We start from the raw sequence: 19,237 nt of genomic DNA, 5'->3' as shown, positions 1-19,237 counted from the left end.
AAAAATATATACATTTGCTAACATTTTTTAAAACCTGTTTTCGCTTTGTCATTATGGAGTACTGTGTGTAGATTGATGAGGGAAAACAATTTAAAATGTACATTTGATAAATTTTAGAATAAGGCTGTAACGTAACAAAATGTGGAAAAAGGGAAGGGATCTGAATACTTTCTGTATGCACTGTATGTGTGAAATTTGTTTAAATTTAGAATGGACCATTATCATGCCCACGTCTCAAAACGGGCAGGGGGAAAAAATATTGTAATCTATGCATTTAAAAAACGAATGGAGGACACTTTTCCTCTGGTTCATTTTCATGCCAGGTAGGCTATACTCCTGTTGTAAAGACAAGCAATGTGCTTACTGTTAGGAAGGTTGATAAATAAATATAGTAGGTCTAGCCTATAGAAAGCTGATGGAATCATCTTTTTAATTGAGACCATCAAAACTCTGTTTTGTCACACAATTGCATAGCCTTTAGAAATGTTGCGCAACATGAACTCATGGGCTCTTATTAAGTGTTTAATTAGTGTGTTTGGCGGCTCCCGAGTGGCGCACTGGTCTAAGGCACTGCATCTCAGTGCTAGAGGCATCCCTACAGACCCTGGTTCGACCCTGGGCTGTATCACAACCAGCCGTGATTGGGAGTCCCATAGGGCGGTGCACAATTGGCCCAGCGTCGTCCGGGTTAGGGTTTGGCCGGAGTAGGCCGTCATTGTAAATAAAAATGTGTTCTTAACTGACTTGCCTAGTTAAATAAAAGGTTACCAAAAAAAAAAAAGCTTGGAAAAGACTAGATAACTTGACTAAGCGGTCACGTGGAATTTGACTGCGGTCGTGACTCGTGACCACCGGTGTGGTGGTAATACAGTCACCGTAACAGCCCTACACACCAACATATCTCAAGTTCATGGGATCCATTTCTAAACAGGTGGGATTCACAGTGTTCTGGTTGTTGAACCTGTCAACCTGGTGGCGTCACCATGGTCACAATAGACATACTGCTGCACACCTAATCCTTCCTCTTTCAAGCCAATAAGACTTTCAGTCTGCCTTGCTGTAGTTAACGAATCCATTTTGAGAATTAATACAAATATTTTGAGAATTAAAAAAAACTAGTCTAAATGGTTACATATTCCTTAAACGGTTTAACAAAATAGAAAATAAATCGGAGAATTCACTCGAAAAACGTTCTCATTCCAAAAACAGCACCCTGATCTTCCAACAACATGAGTTGTGCTGCATTTCCCCTCTGACCTCCTGCTCACCAATTAAAAAGCTCCTGGCCAACACACTGGTCTAATGGGCTACATATGAGCCTGATAATAACATGGAGGTTTGTGCGCCTCCTGTGAACAGCCTGCTAATGCTGGAGTGTGTAAGCAGGGAGAAAGAGAGTGAGAGGGAGGGAGGAGAGAGAGAGGGAAAGGGGAGTTGAGAGAAAGAGGCAGAGGAAGAGAAAGAGAGGGAGTAGTTGAGGGAGGAAGAGAGAGAGAAAGCGCTCCATAAAGCCATCCGTATCCCTCTCTCCGAGTGAGTCTCATTATCATCTGGGTCTCTGTTTGTTTATCATCAGGCCTCCACAGACCCCGGCCTGCTCTTCAGATAACGCTGCTAACCGGCCAATGTCACTGCAATTCATTATCCACGACTGTGCCGCCATTGGAGGCAACCCCCCAAACTTCCCTGATTTGAAATTACAAACTGCCTTTGCTTTTAATTTCTCACTTTTTCATTTGAATAAAGAGGACAGACGCGGTAATTAACAGGATATTAAAAAAGCAAGGGAGTGTGTGCGAGGGAGGGATTGAGGGGAGGGGGAGGCGAGAGAGGAGAGACGGAGAGAGAAAGAGAGGAGCTGTGGAGAATTAATAACAGGCCAGATCTCTCCAAGGCCTCCTTAATGGGCTATGACAGGAATTTATTCTCACTTAGGCTGGTATTAAATCAAACGCTGGCGAGTGTTGATGGCAGGGCTGCAACGGAGAAGCACTAGGGATGGTCCCAGGTCCCCTCCTGTATCATGGGGAGGGTACTGACTGTGACACTCCCGAAGGAGCTGGTCATCAGTTAGGACCCAAGGGGGTAAGAAGAGAAGGAAGGATGGAGGAAAGGAAGGAGGGTGAAGTATGGAAGAGAAAGAGTGATGGGGAGATGACAATGCAGAAGCTTCATATCCCAGATGGAATGATTATCAAATACTCTTGAGAGCCCAGTGAATCATCATCATCCATTCTGCAGAAAACACAGTCAGTCAGGGGTCCTTCTTGGACGTAAAAGGCGACACACATGGGACGAAAACGCTTGTCCGCAAAAAAACATCTTCGGAATTTCAATTCGATAAAAGGGAATCAGGTGGACGGTTTGTCATATTCATTGTTTCCTCCCATTAATTGGTGTGTGACCACTAATGCGAGGCATTCATTAAGGCTCTAATTTGGGGTCACTTGGGCGCTTCAGAGTTTGTGTTTCTCGTTAGAGCAGAGGAGAAAGTGAGGAAAGGGGAATTGATATGCACAATCAGTCTGCAGCAAAAAGGTCTGCAGCTCAGAGCAATCTCAGACCATTAGGTGGCAATAAATTATGGCTGATGCATCTTAAACATTTATGCAAACACCATACTCGCTCATACAGAGGTTACATGCTCAAATGAACTCACACACACACATATTTCACTCATACTTACACCAAAGCACACACTATCGGCCGCATGCACACCATCTTTCTTTCCCTTCTTCTCTCCCTCCCTCCCTCCTTCCCTCCCTCCCTCGACAGATTGCATCACCATCAGTCAACGCGCCTCTGACAAACAGCAATTACCCAAATCGACAGATAACGAGAACAGGCTATCACTCACACACAGGGCGGCCCATAAAGCAGCAAGACATTACCATGGAGGAGTCATTTATCTTGGAGCTCCTCCAGTGTACCTCCTTTAACCTAGCATACTCTACTCTTTACCTACCTTTCCTGCTGGGTTGGAGCAAAAGACAAACAACAGGGCTAGCCTGGTCCTACATCTGTTTGGCCATATGAATTGTCAAGACAGCATAAACAGATCTGGGACCAGGCTATAGCTGTTTGCCTTCACATCTGTTTGTTCTATGGGGATATTGCTGTATACAGGTGTCAATTACCCTTTTTTTGTACTTTCCCTTCTGGGGACATATCTATCAATTCAGTTCTACATCAATCTCTTTTCTTTTTATAATCTTATTACTCAATCTTATATTGTGTTCGTCATTGATTTACAGTGCAGTATATGTCATTTTATTTGTCTTCCAGAAGAATTCCATCAGTCTTTGCTCTCTTTTGGAAGCCAGTATCGTTCCAACTGTCTACATATCTATCTATCTGTCTGTTCTTGACTTCCATCTATCGGTCTTCTCTCTTTCCTTCAAATGTCTCTTCTTTTTCTCTCTCTCTTCAGCTGGAGAATCCTCTCTGGCTCGATATGGAGAACTTCCCTCTGACATCTTCCCTTTGTTTACATATCAGTCCATCCGGTCATCTGTCTTCTCGCTCTTTTTTCCTCTCTCTCGGTGTTCCCTCTTTTCCCTCCATCTCTCCTCCTCCTCTGGAATGACTGGAATCCTGTGTCTCAATATGTCTTCACACTAAAATCTCCTTAATCCAGTAATCCATCCATTTTTCTCTTTCTCTTCTCTCTCTTTTCTCTCTCGTCCTGTGGAATCTGGTATTTGGTTCAATATGTGGCATGTCTTCACACTACAATCTTCCCATTTATCCCATCCGGTTACATGTTAACCCCCCCCCCCAATCTCTTTTCCTTCTGGAATCTGGGCTATCTGGCTCTATCTATCTGGCTCGGTTCGCTGCAGCAGATGCAGCCGGGCCTCCTAAACATCTGCTTTCCGCATTCTGCCACATCACTCCCCTCCTGATGAGGTAACCCCTTTAACTCCCCAAAACATGTTCTCCTCATCGCAGCTTTAATATGCAGCTGGGAATTTGGGCTCCAAGTGGAGCAGCGTAGAGTGGAGGGGATGTCTGCTGCAGACATGCAATTGAAGCCTACCTTCTCGTTCTTCTTGTCTCCTATGTGCCCTGTTGTTTCGGGTAGTAACGTTGTGGTGTGAGCAGCTAAGATGGTGAATGTTCAATTGTCCGCTTCACTGTTTGCTCAGTGCTCCCACATTTAAAATGAGTCTTTTCATTGTTTTCATTGCTATATTTTTGCCCAGCTCCTAGGCTACGTTTGGACGTTCGTAGTTACTCTGCTTTCAATGTGTCTTTGGCCTGTTATGTTTGGATGTGCGTGGCTGCTCTCCTTTCAGTGGTGTTATGTTTCACAGCAACACGGGTCAGCTAGAATGCTGATATTGATGCTTATGGAAGGTCTGTGTGCATGCAGCGGATACACCGTTTGTTTGGCATCCACCTGAGCTGAGTTAAGCTCAGTGTTCTCCCCATGTTTTACTGTAGTGATTACCTTTAAGAGCAGCTCTTAAAAATAACCAAAACTCATCTGTGACTTCTATGAACTCCATTATGATTCAGCACACTCAGACAGGGAAGCATGCACAGAGGAACACACACACACACATACTACACACACAATGACCAGGGCTAATAAAAGCTGCAACACTGCCAAATAATGCATGTTGTGTTTTTACCAAAAACGTTTTTCAACAGTCATAGACAGGCTATTAATACTTGAAGAGTACTGGGAGTATTGTGTACAATATGTAGCTTGTCTTCACACTATATTTTGTCATATATTTTTTTCTCTCTTTGTAGCATCTGTTCTCTCTTTATTTTGGCCTCTCTCCTCCTGGAATCACTATTGGGGTTACTTTTTATATAGAGGGCTGTGCTCTCTAAAGCCCAGCGTACTGTACATTTATATCTAGAAAGCCCCAGTGGGCAGCTCACCTTGTTAACCTCCAGGATTTCTCTCCTCTCCTCTGTTGCCGGGCGGGCCTGGCTGGCCAAACGTTCATCGTGTTTTGAGCTGTCGTCCTCCACGTAGGGGATGAGTTGCTGTGTGGGGGAGAGGTGGTGGATATAAACAAATACAATGTCCACAGGTGTTCAATGAGGGGATGGTAAATTGATAAGTAGTTTGGTGCTTTGGTTTGCAATAGGAAAATACAAATGACTCCCTTGTAAAAGAGATTACCATTTCAATGGGAGTCGCCTGGTTAAATAAAGATACATTTAAAAAAGGAGAAAAAAAAACATTAATTGGCTTATGTCTCTCATCAAACAAATATAGACTCACTAGCCCCTTCTCTAAAGTCTCCATACTGTATGTATAGGTGTATGAAATGCTGTAAAGAAACAGTCGTTATCATACCGATACATAGTAGTTAATCATAACAGAGCTGTAGCACAACACTTGGAAGCGAACACATTATGCTAGCCTTTCCCAAACTCGGTCCTCTGGGACCCCAAGGGGGGCACGCTTTGGTTTTTGCCCTAACACCACACAGCTGATTCAAATGATCAAAGCTTGATGATTCGTTGATTATTTGAATCAGCTGTGTCGTGCTTGGGCAAAAAAAACTAAACGTGCCCCCCTGGTGGTCTAGAGGACAGAGTTTGGGAAACCCTGCATTAGGCAATATTAAAACCTAAAATAATATATAGTCCACCAAGTCCTCCATTATAAAAGGTCTATCTATACTGCTTGCGTGAGCACAAACTCTCCCTACTAAGCTTGTATAAAAGAGATTTCTATGACATTCCCTCCCCTGTTATAATGAATTAGAACTGCCTTCATGAGCAGAAAATAGGGATTTTGTGTAGATCACAAAAACACTTAAAATATAATCTAATCTACAAACAGTCCCATACCACCACCACCAATTCAGAATCAGGACTTCTCCCACAGTCCATACCCAAGTGCTTATTTCATTTTTAAGCGCTCTCTGTGCTTGACGTTGTCTGGCTGACACTACACCGACTGCTCTGCTTTAAATCATACTGACATCTGCTGGTCTGCAGGATAATAAGCAGTGCGTATGGGACACATTGTTCTCTATTGCACTGCATCAAGACCAACGGGCTTATCTTAAATGGTACCATTATACTAGCGTTAACACTGTCGTCTACTGGGTTCCTATTATCATACATGGCTGTGCGAGGTGAGATTGCTTAAACAGTTATGTAGGAACAAGGTAATGATTTGAGAAAAGAAACAACATTAATGGCTACAGCATCCTTCTCATAAATAAATAAATACAAAGATTAGGTACAAGAGCCAACCAAAAACACAGTGACGTCCAACACAAATCTGAGTACTATTCAACATTCTAAATAGCCTAGTAGTTGATCACATTTCATTGCAGTCAATGACCTGAGGTTTAGCAACTGGCAGAAACCAGTGTAGACAATGATTAAAGCAGGCTGTGACCAAAGCATTACTGCAGGGCTGGATAGGGCCAGGCCAGAAGACAGACAGAGAGAGAATCACATGAGAAAAACAAGAGACAGCTCTGGCAGTTTTCTCTAGTCAGTCAGAGAGACCGATGCCAAACCCTAAGCTGTCTGACTTGTATTGGAGAGAAGACAGAAGACGTGCTGGATATTATATAAGGCTAACTGTGATTGTTAGGGGCGGAAAAACTTTTTTTACTTCTATAATTCCAGCTATGAGCCAAACGCATATTGAATTTAAAGGTAAGAGCTGTTATTGGCAGTCGGAAAGGGGAAAATGTGCGGGGTAGAAAGAGAGGGCGAGAGAGAAAGAGTGTGTGTTTGTGTGTGTGTCTCTGTGACTGTGGGTGTGGGTGTGAGTCATAACCCCAGTCTCTGGGAAAAAACTAGAGGTCGACCGATTAATCGGAATGGCCGATTAATTAGGGCCGATTTCAAGTTTTTATAACAATCGGCAATCGGTATTTTTGGACACCGATTTGCCTTTTTTTTTATTTATTTTTTACACCTTTATTTAACTAGGCAAGTCAGATTAAAAAAACATTCTTATTTTCAATGACGGCCTAGGAACGGGGGTTAACTGCCTTGTTCAGGGGCAGAACAACAGATTTTTACCTTGTCACCTCGGGGATTTGTTTTTGCAACCTTCCGGTTACTAGTCCAACGCTCTAACCACCTGCCTTACATTGCACTCCATGAGGAGCCTGCATGGCAGGCTGACTATCTGTTACGCGAGGGCAGCAAGGAGCCAAGGTAAGTTGCTAGCTAGCATTAAACTTATCTTATAAAAAACTATCAATCTTAACATAATCACTAGTTAAACTAGTAATATCATCAACCATGTGTTGTCACGTCCTGACCATAGAAAGCTTTTATTTTTCTATGGTAGAGTAGGTCAGGGCATGACAGGGGGTTTTGTCTAGTTTATTTATGTCTATGTTGGTTCTAGTTTCTTTTTTCAATGTTGGGGGTTTTCTCTAGTTTATGTATTTCTATGTGGGGTTCTAGTTTCTGTATTTCTATGTTGTAGTTTTTTGGGATGATCTCCAATTAGAGGCAGCTGGTCATCATTGTCTCTAATTGGGGATCATATTTAAGTTGTTGTTTTTCCCACTAGGTTTTGTGGGAGATTATTTTGAGTAAGTGTATGTTGCACCTCTTTGTCCCGGTTTGTTGTTTTTGTTTATTAGTTTTTTGTATGTCTTGCATAGTTTCAGTTTAAATAAAATGTGGAACGATACACACGCTGCGCCTTGGTCCGCTCCTTCTTCAGACAGGCGTGACATGTGTAGTTATATAACGTGTCCTGCATGGCATATAATCGATGCGGTGCCTGTTAATTTCTCATCGAATCCCAGCCTACTTCGACAAACGGGTGATGATTTAACAAGCGCATTTGCGAAAAAAGCACTGTCGTTGCACCAATGTACCTATAAACATCAATGCCTTTCTTTAAAATCAATACAGAAGTATATATTTTTAAACCTGCATATTTAGTTAATATTGCCTGCTAACATGAATTTCTTATAACTAAGGAAGTGACGTTGTGTCACTTCTCTTGCGTTCCGTGCAAGCAGTCAGGGTATATACAGCAGTTTGCGCCGCCTGGCTCATTGCGAACTGTGTGAAGTCCATTTATTCCTAACAAAGGCCGTAATTAATTTGCCAAAATTGTACATAATTATGACATAACATTGAAGGTTGTGCAATGTAACAGGAATATTTAGACTTAGGGATGCTACCCGTTAGATAAAATACGGAACAGTTCTGTATTTCACTGAAATAATAAACGTTTCGTTTTCGAAATGATCGTTTCCGGATTCGACCAAATTAATGACCAAAGGCTCGTATTTCTGTGTGTTATTATGTTATAATTAAGTCTATGATTTGATATTTGATAGAACAGTCTGACTGAGCGATGGTAGGTAGCAGCAGGCTCGTAAGCATTCATTCAAACAGCACCTTCATGCGTTTGCCAGCAGCTCTTCGCAATTCTTCAAGCATTGCACTGTTTATGACTTCAACCCCCGAGATTAGGCTGGTGTAACCGATGTGAAATGGCTAGCTAGTTAGCAGGGTGCGCGCTAATAGCGTTTCAAACGTCACTCGCTCTGAGACTTGGGAGTGGTTGTTCCCCTTGCTCTACATGGGTAACGCTGCTTCAAGGGTGGCTGTTGTCGATGTGTTCCTGGTTCGAGCCCAGGTAGGAGCGAGGAGAGGGACGGAAGCTATACTGTTACACTGGCAATACTAAAGTGCCTATAAGAACATCCAATAGTCAAAGGTATATGAAATACAAATCGTATAGAGAGAAATAGTCCTATAATTCCTATAATAACTACAACCTAAAACTTCTTACCTGGGAATATTGAAGACTCATGTTAAAAGGAACCACCAGCTTTCATATGTTCTCATGTTCTGAGCAAGGAACTTAAACATTAGCTTTTTTACATGGCACATATTGCACTTTTACTTTCTTCTCCAACACTTTGTTTTTGCATTATTTAAACCAAATTGAACATGTTTCATTATTTATTTGAGGCTAAATTGATAGTATTTATGTATTATATTATTATATTAAGTTAAAATAAGTGTTCATTCAGTATTGTTGTAATTGTCATTATTACAAATAAATAAATACAAAAAATGGCCGATTAATCGGCATCGACTTTTTTGGCCCTCCAATAATCGGTATCGGCGTTGAAAAATCATAATCGGTCGACCTCTAGAAAAAACAGAAAACTGCTTATGTGGGAAGCCTTCCCCAGTTGTTCATTACCAGGCCTCCTGCTAAATAGGAACGAGATGAGGTCACGCTGGCTTAGTCATTGATTCCACTTCCTGTTTGGGGAAATCCCGGTCAGCGGCCAGCCAATTGCATGATTGTCAGGACTGCGGCCGGCAGGCTTGTCAGCCACTTGAGTTTCAGGGGATGATAAATGGCGGCGTTCGGCGGGCCAAAATCAACTCCATCCAGACAACATGTTGCAGTGCTATTGCTTAAAGTATTGCTTGATCAGCACAGTAAGTAGTTTGCACAACCTCTGGGGGGATAGGTAAACATTTTAAATGAAGTGGTACAACTGTGGAGTGTAATGGAGAGTGAGGTTTACATATGACCAGAATTACAAGTAAAAGTGTAACTTTTCCTCCCTGAGAGAGAAATACAGCAAGCCAGTATGCCATACGGCAATTCTACAGTAACTGAATTATACTGAGACTTTCAAACTGTCAGAGGCGTCGTCAAGGACAGACGAAGGCGCAGCGGGTATAGTGCTCATCTTCTTTAATTTTAATGAGATAACACTTTTACAAAAAATAACAGAACCGACAACCGACAGGTACTTACACAAAACGGAAAACAACCACCCACAAAACCCAAAGGAAAACAGGCTGCCTAAGTATGGCTTCCAATCAGACAACGAAAGACACCTGCCTCTGATTGGAAACCACACTCGGCCAAACCTGGAAAACGAAACATAGAAAATGAAAACTAGAACCAAAATCCCCTAGACCCAAAACCCCAAAACAAACACCCTCTGCCACGCCCTGACCATACTACAATGACAAACGACCCCTTTACTGGTCAGGACGTGACACAAACGTATGCCAAACAAAAACCATTAATTTCAAAGATTAACAAACTATAGCTCTCTATGCACAATGAATACACAGTACATTATCAAAAATTTACATTTACTGAAAAAACTATGAAGATGCAAAGTTTGGTAACAGAATTACAGTAAAATCTCCCTCAGTTTCATTCTGTTCACAAACTTTGTATCTGCACAGTTCTTCCTGTAAATGTGTGTTTGTAAAATGTTCAGTAGGAATTGTTAAAAATAGTCATTGTGCATAGAGTTGCACGGTTTGTTAAACTTTGAAATCTATGGTTTTTGTTTGGTATACATTCAGCATAATTCCGTCACCATGGCCCATACATAAAACAAATGTAATGTACTGTATACAGTACCAGTCAAAAGTTTGGACACACCTACTCATTCAAGGGTTTTTCTCTATTTTTACTATTTTCTACATTGTAGAATAATAGTGAAGACATCAAAACTATGAAATAACACATATGGAATCATGTAGTAACCAATAAAGTGTTAAACAAATCAAAATATATTTTATATTTGAGATTCTTCAAAGTAGCCAATTTCCTTGATGACAGCTTTGCACACTCTTGGCATTCTCTCAACCAGCTTGATTAACAGGGTGCCTTGTTAAAAGTTAATTTGTGGAATTGCTTTCCTTTTCAAATCAAATGAAATTGTATTTGTCACATGCGCCGAATACAACAGGTGTAGATATTACAGTGAATGCTTACTTACAAGCCCTTAACCAACAATGCAGTTAAGAAAAAAGTAAGTGTTAATAATTTTTTTTTTTAAATATTATAATAATTAGAGGGCAGCAGTAAGATAATAGTAGCGAGGCTATATACAGGGGGTACCGGTACAGAGTCAATGTGCGGGGGCACAAGTTAGGTAGGGGTGAAGTGACTATGCATAGATAATAAACAGAGAGTAGCAGCAGTGTAAAAGAGGTTGGGGGGACAATGCAAATAGTCTGGGTAGCCATTTGATTAGCTGTTCAGGAGTCTTATGGCTTCGGGGAGAAGCTGTTAAGAAGCCTTTTGGATCTAGACTTGGCGCTCCGGTACCGTGCTGTAGCAGAGAGAACAGTATATGACCAGGGTGGCTGGAGTCTTTGACAATTTTGGGGGCTTCCTCTGACACCACCTGGTATAGAGGTCCTGGATGGCAGAAAGCTTGGCCCCAGTGATGCACTGGGCCGTACACACTCGGTAGTGCCTTGCGGTCGGAGGCCGAGCAGTTGCCAGTGTTTCAACCAGTCAGGATGCTCTAGATGGTGCAGCTGTGGAACTTTTTGAGGATCTGAGAACCCATACTAAATCTTTTCTTTCTCCTGAGGGGGAATAGGCTGTGTCGTGCCCTCTTCACGACTATCTTGGTGTGCTTGGACCATGATAGTTTGTTGGTGATGGAACTTTAAGCTCTCAACCTGCTCCACTACAGCCCCGTCGATGAGAATGGGGGCGTGCTCGGTCCTCCTTTTCCTGTAGTCCACAATCCTCTCCTTTGTCTTGATCACATTGAGGGAGAGGTTATTATCTCTGACCTCCACCCTATAGGCTGTCGCATCATTGTCGGTGATCAGGCCTACCACTGTTCCGCATGTCTGGTTCCCACCGTGAAGCATGGAAGAGGAGATGGGATGGTGTGGGGGTGCATTGCCTGGTTACACTGTCAGTGATTTATTTAGAATTCAAGGCACACTTAACCAGCATGGCTACCACAGCATTCTGCAGTGATACGCCATCCCATCTGGTTTGCGCTTAGTGGGACTATCATTTGTTTTTCAACAACACAATGACCCAACACACCTCCAGGCTGTGTAAGGGCTATTTGACCAAGAAGGAGAGTGATGGAGTGCTGCATCAGATGACCTGGCCTCCCCAATCACCTGACCTCAACCCAATTGAGATGGTTTGGGATGAGTTGGACTGCAGAGTGAACGAAAAGCAGCCAACAAGTGCTCAGCATATGTGGGAACTCCTTAAAGACTGTTGGAAAAGCATTCCTCATGAAGCTGATTGAGAGAATGCCAAAGGGTGGCTACTTTGAAGAATCTAAACCTAAAATAAATGTTGACTTGTTTAAGACTTTTTTGGTTACTACACAATTCCATGTGTTATTTCATTGTTTTGATGTCTTCACTATTAGTCTACAATGTAGAAAATTATTTTAAAAAAACCTTGAGTAGGTGTGTCCAAACTTTTGACTGGTACTGTATGTTTGAAAGCCTAAATAAACGTGTGCATGCAACGTCAGTTCTAAAACACTGGTTTACAACCAACTGTCTCCAAATCAATAGGAGAAAAGACTGCAACAATGAAACCACCAATAAAAGAGTGGAATCGCCCAGCATGAGGTCTAAAACAGTAGCCAACCCAGTAGCTCAGTAAAATAAAGTGGTGGGCATTTAGAGGTGGGTGTCCATAACAGCCACTAAGGAGGCCCTCAGGACAAACACAAAGCGGCCATTGAATTGAATGTGGAGCTGAGCCGAGGGTTGCGTCCGAAATGGAAACATATTCCCTGTAGAGTGCACTACTTTCCTGCACAAAAGTAGTGCACTATATAGGAAATAGGGTGTCCCGAGGTAGACCTGATAGAGTGGGAGACATAAAAATCCCCCAGGCACCAGGGGTTCCTCTGAACTTTCTTCACCACGGTGGATCCCTTCACTACATTCAGACATTTTGTATGAGGAAACTGTAATCCAATCTCTCTGGCAAGAACCGAAATGTCCATAAATCTGCATTAGTGGTTTGTGTAGGTTTGTATACCGAGCCAAAATGGCGTCAACTGTGGTAAAGTACACTATGTCCGGTTCAAACTGGTTATATATTGATTGTGATACACAGAGTGGTCCTGGCACAGTTGCCACTCACCTCTGGGGGTACGGGGTCCAGACCGGTGCAGTTTTCGTTGCATTTGTCGTAGACGAGGCGCAGCTTGCGGAAGAGTACAGAGAGCATACGCAGGTGCTCCTGCAGTTTGCCCAGCCTGTCCTGGTGGGTGCTGGGGTGGTACGTCACTCCATTTGGCAGCTGGGGGAGATGACATAGAAAAGTATGTAACACACTTCTTTCCTAGTAATGTAATAACATTGTACTAATAGCTATGGGTCATTTCAGGGCCTCCTGTTTACTCGACTAGTACCTCCTTGACCAGTTACTCCTTGACTACTAATAACCAGCGTGTAATTTCTCAAATGTTTATGGTGGTAACTGAAGTGTAGAAGGTTTATAAAATAACAACTGAATTATTGCAATGTAGACAAAAAAAATGGTTTTACATGTATTTATTTAAATGTGCTGTTACATGGCATTCCATTGAGGGGCGAAGTTTACATATAACTAACTACATGATATGTATATGACTTAGAACAGCTCCGGACTGTTTCACCTGAGCTTTACGATAACTAGCTTTAGGCACTTTTAACTGATAGTAAACATCCTGTACAGCCTGAAACTATTCCCTGAATGAGGGTAGGTAGGGTGTATACCTGTATACATGCCTACCACTCTGTAAACAGAGTGATCTTTCTTTCCCCACACAGAGTCTGTGATCTGTGAAACAAGTCACAACAGTGCTGTTTGTACATTCTGCGGCGAGGCAGCACGGCTTGCTTTGCGGTCTTCTTCTTTTGTCTTTCGCTGTTGTTGTTTTAATGAGCTGCAGAAGGATCTTCTCTGAGACACAGACAGACCGAGAGAGACAATGTCTGACTGTATCCCAAGTGGCACCCTATTCCCTATATAGTGCACTACTTTTGACCAGAGTCCTAGTATGGGTCCTGGTTAAAAGTAGTGAACTACATAGGGAATAGGGTGCCATTTGGGACACACATACAACTTCTCCTGAACCCATCTTAAGGGCACAGTCTGATCTTTCCAACGTGTCAACAGAAGGTCCAGAAGAGGTATAAACAGATGGTGACTATCTAATGATCAAATAAAGGCCTTTTCACAACCAATTATATCATCCTCCATGTTTAAAAACAAGCGTGAGACAGGATTGCACCATGGGACATGCCTTCCTTGGGCAAGAATAAAAGCAGTCTTAGTTGGCCCAGCTTTCTGCTCCTAGGCCCATATCCATCCATTCTCACCAGAAAACAGAGGGACAATGCATGTCATATTGTGTTACTGTTATTAGATATAACTGTGAGGAAATGGATGACAATCAATCAATGTTGTGCTGTCAGTTTATGTAATGCTGTCGGTCTGGGGTCAAATAAGGCTGAATCGTGTGTGTGTGTGTGTGTGTGTGTGTGTGTGTGTGTGTGTGTGTGTGTGTGTGTGTGTGTGTGTGTGTGTGTGTGTGTGTGTGTGTGTGTGTGCGTGCGTGCGTAAAAGGGAAGTGGAGCACATGCAAACAATGCTTTGCGTGTATTAAAGGTGGTTGACAGACGAGCACCATCCATAATAAAAGGCAAGACTTTGAACTTTGTTCAGCCTTCATACCCGCCCCAACACAAAAAAGTCACAAGAAACACTTGCCTGCATGTTCCTCAACAGCTGGAAGATCTCCATGGTGCGTAAGACGATATCCTGCACCGTCTCCTGGCCGATGCGACAGAGCGACGCTGTGTTGACATCACGGGCAGCCTGAGCCTGCTGCCCGGCGAACGCCACTATGGGAGGGGTGGTCATGGAGACAGCAAAGGACCTATAGGTGCAGCGAGGGGTCAGCCTATTCTACACTGGCACACCTTGGCATGCCTGGTTGTATGATATTGGAAGGATGGAAAAGGGTAGGGTTGGGGATAGAGGAAGATGGAAGAGAAAGGGAGAGAAAGCAGGGGACAGGGAAAGAGAAACAGACTGGTTAATTTCTTGATGTTACATTCACAATAATATGTGTTGATGGTTTAATTAATTAATTAATACTTTATTTTCCCATAGGGAAATGTGAATGCCTGTATTGGCCAGCAGCATAACACTCTGCATCCCTCTGCTGGCTTTCCTCTGAGGCTAAGTAGGTTTGGTCCTGGATGGGAGATCAGATGCTGCTGAAAGTGTTGGAAAATCAGTGGGAGGCACTCTTTCCTCTGGTCTAAAAAAATATCCCAATGCCCCAGGGCAGTGATTGGGGACATTGCCATGTGTAGGGTGCTGCTGTCTTTCGAATGGGAAGTTAAACAGGTGTCCTGGCTCTCTGTGGTCACTAAAGAGCCCATGGCAATTATCGTAAGAGTAGGGGTGTTAAGCCCGGTGTCCTGGCTAAATTCCCAATCTGGTCCTCATGCCATCATGGCCACCTAATCATCCCCAGCTTCCAATTGGGTCATTCATTTCCCCTCCTCTCCCTGTAACTATTCCCTAGGTCATTGCTGTAAATGAAAATGTGTTCTTAGTCAACTTACCTGGTAAAATAAGGGTTAAATCAATTGTTTCCAGACAAATTTCCTCATGGAACATACATTTATTTTTACAAAATTAAAGTGGCTATATATATTTATTTTTATTTAACCTTTATTTAACTCGGCAAGTCAGTTAAGAACTAATTCTAATTTTACAATGACGACCTACCCCGGCCAAACCCTCCCCTAACCCGGACGACGCTGGGCCAATTGTGCTCCGCACTATGGGACTCCCGATCACGGCTGGTTGTGATACAGCCCAGAATCGAATCAGGGTCTGTAGTGACACCTCTAGCACTGAGATGCAGTGCCTTAGATTGCTGCGCCACTCGGGAGCCTGTGTGTGTATTCACACACACACATTATGGGCTCTGAGGAGGATGACATCTTCTTTCTCAGATAGCTGCGAAACCTCTTCCAGGCTGAGACCTTTGGCTTTGTGTCAGCGAAAGCCTCGCAGCCTTCAGGCTTTGAGGCAGTCTCTTCAACGCTAACAAGGTCATCGCTCTGGGGGAGGCCACAGTTGCTGTCTGCTCCTTGTCTTTGTTACTCCCCATGGTGCTGAAGGTAGTCTGCGATACAGGAACTACTCCATGCAGGGCGACCGCCTCTTCGCACATGTGGAAAATAGCAAAGGGCCAGTAGTTTCCACTACCAGAGTTGGGATCAGCCTCCTCTACCTCGTCCTTACCCTACAGACTTGGCTAGGGGTGGAAGAGGCCCATCACATTCCTAATTTTTTACTAGTGACAATAAGTCCATGGCCTAATAGTCTACAAGCTAAGGCTTTAGTGAACTGTAAATCATGAGTATTAGATTAATAATAACTATCAAGGAGCAACTGAAGTTGAATGAACTTAAATCTCTATTTTTGATGTAAATGGCATGTCATAGAAGGGTCCCGACACCGTTTTAGTGATTTCACTTGCTTTTGAGAGACTTACCCCAAACAGTAAATCACTTCCTCATCCTCATTGTGTATTATGGGGGCCCTGAAAAAAATTCACAGCGACTCCAAAAAGGCAAGGCTCTCAGTATAGTGATGCAGGTCTTTAGATGTTGTACACATGCAATGTTGTCATTCCAAACTTTATCCCCAATGTTATATTCCCTTTGTGCGACTCAAGATGTTTCCCCTAGCACTATACTGACAGCTTTGCCAATTCTAAAAGGACATATTTTTTGTGGGGGTGGGGGGCACACTACACAAGGAAGATGAGGAAGTGATTTGCTGTTTGGGGCTAGGTTTCGCGAAAACAACTGAAATCACAAGAAAAGGTGTCTGGACCCTTCTATAACATGCCATTTACATCAAAAAGACAGATTGATTGTAAACAAATAAAAGGTCACTTTTAAACCCTGTTTCAGACCTTATTATACCCCGTCACTAGCGTGACTTCATATTTTTTTTTCATCATAAACCAAAATGAATTACCAAAGCGGCATAGGTCAAATGTAATTACGCAATAATGCATGGGTAACAAACCAGCGTAACACGAACTGTACAGTACTGGAAGGCACGAACACTTAACATCAGTATAACCTGCCAGTACAGTAATAGCGACGTGTGAGCTTTATGCATTATATCTGCAACGTTGCACCCCAACTGATTATGCCACATTTAACGTAATAACAGGTTATTTAGCTAGATGGCTAGCTAACGTTGCTTGCTACTACAGTAAGTTAGCTAGCTAACATTGTTAATGCTAAATTGTAATTATTTCGCCTCTATGGCCTATTTATTGCCTACCTCCCTACTCTTCTACATTTGCACACACTGTACATAGATTTGTTTCTATTGTGTTATTGACTGTACGTGTGTTTATGTGTAACTCTCTCTGTGTTGTTTGATTTTGTCGCACTGCTTTATCTTGGCCAGGTCGCAGAAGTAAATGAGAAATGGTTCTCAACTGGCCTACCTGGTTAAATAAAGGTTAAATAAAAATAAATTAATTTAAAAAATTAGCAAGCTAGCTGTGTTAGCAAACGAGACGATAGTTTTCTTTCAAACTGTTTTAGTATGTATTTGTCCTATTGCTATTCAAAACAAAAAGTTAACCTTGGCGCTATTCATATCGTCCAAATGACTAATTCGCAAGACCTAAACTTACCTGTGTTGCTAGCTAGTATTAATTTATCTTATTTGTTGACATGTGTGTCAAGTCCTTTTTCTGCAGGAGCGCTTAACCGTCAAACATCGCGAGACCATACGGCGATTATTATCTCAACCGTAAAGCATGAAGTATGAGCGTTTCATTAAAGCTCGACTCCTTAGTTGCTAGCTAGCTACATGACTTAAACATTGATTCTTGAAGAATATAACTTATAAATGCCTCATGGGCTTAGTTTAACTGTCGTACCCCATCAGAACCCAAAATATAAGCTTGTTTTACTCCAATGTTTGTAACCAAAGTAAATGTAACAAATACTGTATATCCTGAAAACATGACATAAACTAAAATGTTGATATCATGGATGGTCAGTCCTTGCATATATACCTTTTGCTTTAAATTTGAGAGAGGTTCCATTTAACCAGACACATCCCTCAGCTTTCTATCAAAACACAGGCAGGGTGACCACTTTGTTATTGTTTCAATTAAGGATTCCAGCTTTAAATATGTGGACTATTGTTGCTACCATTGGTTGTACTGAAATATATTAATGACTATGAATACAACACCAACTCTAAGACCAAAATACTTTCTCATTATCTTATAGCAGCAGATATGTACATCAAATATAGGTGTTATTCGTCTGAATAATACTCCACTCAAGATGTTACGGTAGAGCCGAGCTCCACTGCAAGTTCACCTGTGTGAAAGCGACACCTGGTGGACATTCTGCGATCAAAAGTACCAAGAAATATTTATCTTTGGCTCTCTGGTCTATTTATACTTTTTTGGTACAGTGGCTTACTGTATTTGTATAACATTTAGCTGGATCATCCCTAATGTGTCATGTGTCATCATAATCTCCCTCTTTGGATAAAAAAAACACCATTCAAACTTGTGTGAGCCCCTAAGGCTACATTAATGATAGACTGGACAAAAACTATAATGCTCTGCAAGAGAGGACCACCTTTTGATAGGTTTCCTATCCTTTTAACATTCATTACTCGGCACAGGCTGCTTTGTGAGCTATCTTAATTTAAATTAAAGTATCAAATAGAAGAGGCGCCTGAAATAGATACTTACTCATCCTGTGCGCCCTGCCGTGCTAAATTGCTGTTCTGAGTGACAAGGGGAATAAGAGATGGTTTTATTGAAAAAATGAAAGGCTTCTTCTGCCTTCAGGCTTGAGTGAAGCTGAAGCTAGAATAGAATGCCTATTACTTTATTTCCATTATTCATTCAAATTTGGGGTTATACAGCTACAGGACGGATTTAAATTTCAATTTATCTAGTCTGGGAGGCTGAGTTGGGTAATAGTAAACCTTGTGACAGGTATTTTTTTCATCTCTCCAAAGCCCTCTGTGTAAGCTGCTGACACAGAAACGCCATGTCAGTTCACTTGACTGCCCACAACTTCTTAATTGCAAAAAAGAGCGCTGTTTAGTTCACCACGATGAATGAGTTCATATGCTGCTCTTCTAGTATGCATATGCAAGACCAATTGAGGCATTCCAATTTGGAAATTAGGGTTTCAATGATCATCAGGCTCATCTCAGCTTGTTAAATTATAACCTAAGACATCAGGATCTGTTTCCCACATATGAATACCGAATAATTGAGGCCTGCTCTAATTTGAGGCATTTGCACATGGTATGTAGACATCATTCTGGTTCTGTTGTGTCTGTAGTGTTTATGGCTTCTATATCATAATTACGAATATCCAGAGTGTCAAGCCTGCTCATGCTCTCCCTCTCGGGAGCTCGAGT

General features: G+C 42.2%; 1 protein-coding gene across 2 annotated transcripts in view; it reads right to left on the bottom strand.

Moving 5' to 3' along the window:
- The window catches only part of med30 (mediator complex subunit 30), a 33,588-nt gene extending 16,019 nt beyond the window's left edge, over positions 1-17,569 (bottom strand). Inside the window, exons 1-4 of one of the 2 annotated variants that reach the window (XM_029731465.1) lie at positions 17,472-17,569; positions 14,498-14,719; positions 12,884-13,042; positions 4,897-5,004 (exon numbers count right to left, since the gene is read on the bottom strand). In XM_029731465.1, coding sequence (XP_029587325.1) covers positions 4,897-5,004; positions 12,884-13,042; positions 14,498-14,650 — 420 coding nt within the window. In that variant the 5' untranslated portion in view covers positions 14,651-14,719; positions 17,472-17,569. Of the gene's footprint in view, positions 1-3,217; positions 5,005-12,883; positions 13,043-14,497; positions 14,720-17,471 lie in introns of those variants that run through there. The other variant, XM_029731464.1, reaches the window with a different exon arrangement.
- Between the last annotated feature and the right edge of the window lie 1,668 nt (positions 17,570-19,237).

The sequence above is a fragment of the Salmo trutta genome, chromosome 34, assembly GCF_901001165.1.
Source record: "Salmo trutta chromosome 34, fSalTru1.1, whole genome shotgun sequence".
Taxonomy (NCBI): Eukaryota; Metazoa; Chordata; class Actinopteri; order Salmoniformes; family Salmonidae; genus Salmo; species Salmo trutta.
This window is presented reverse-complemented; position numbering and strand designations above follow the sequence as displayed.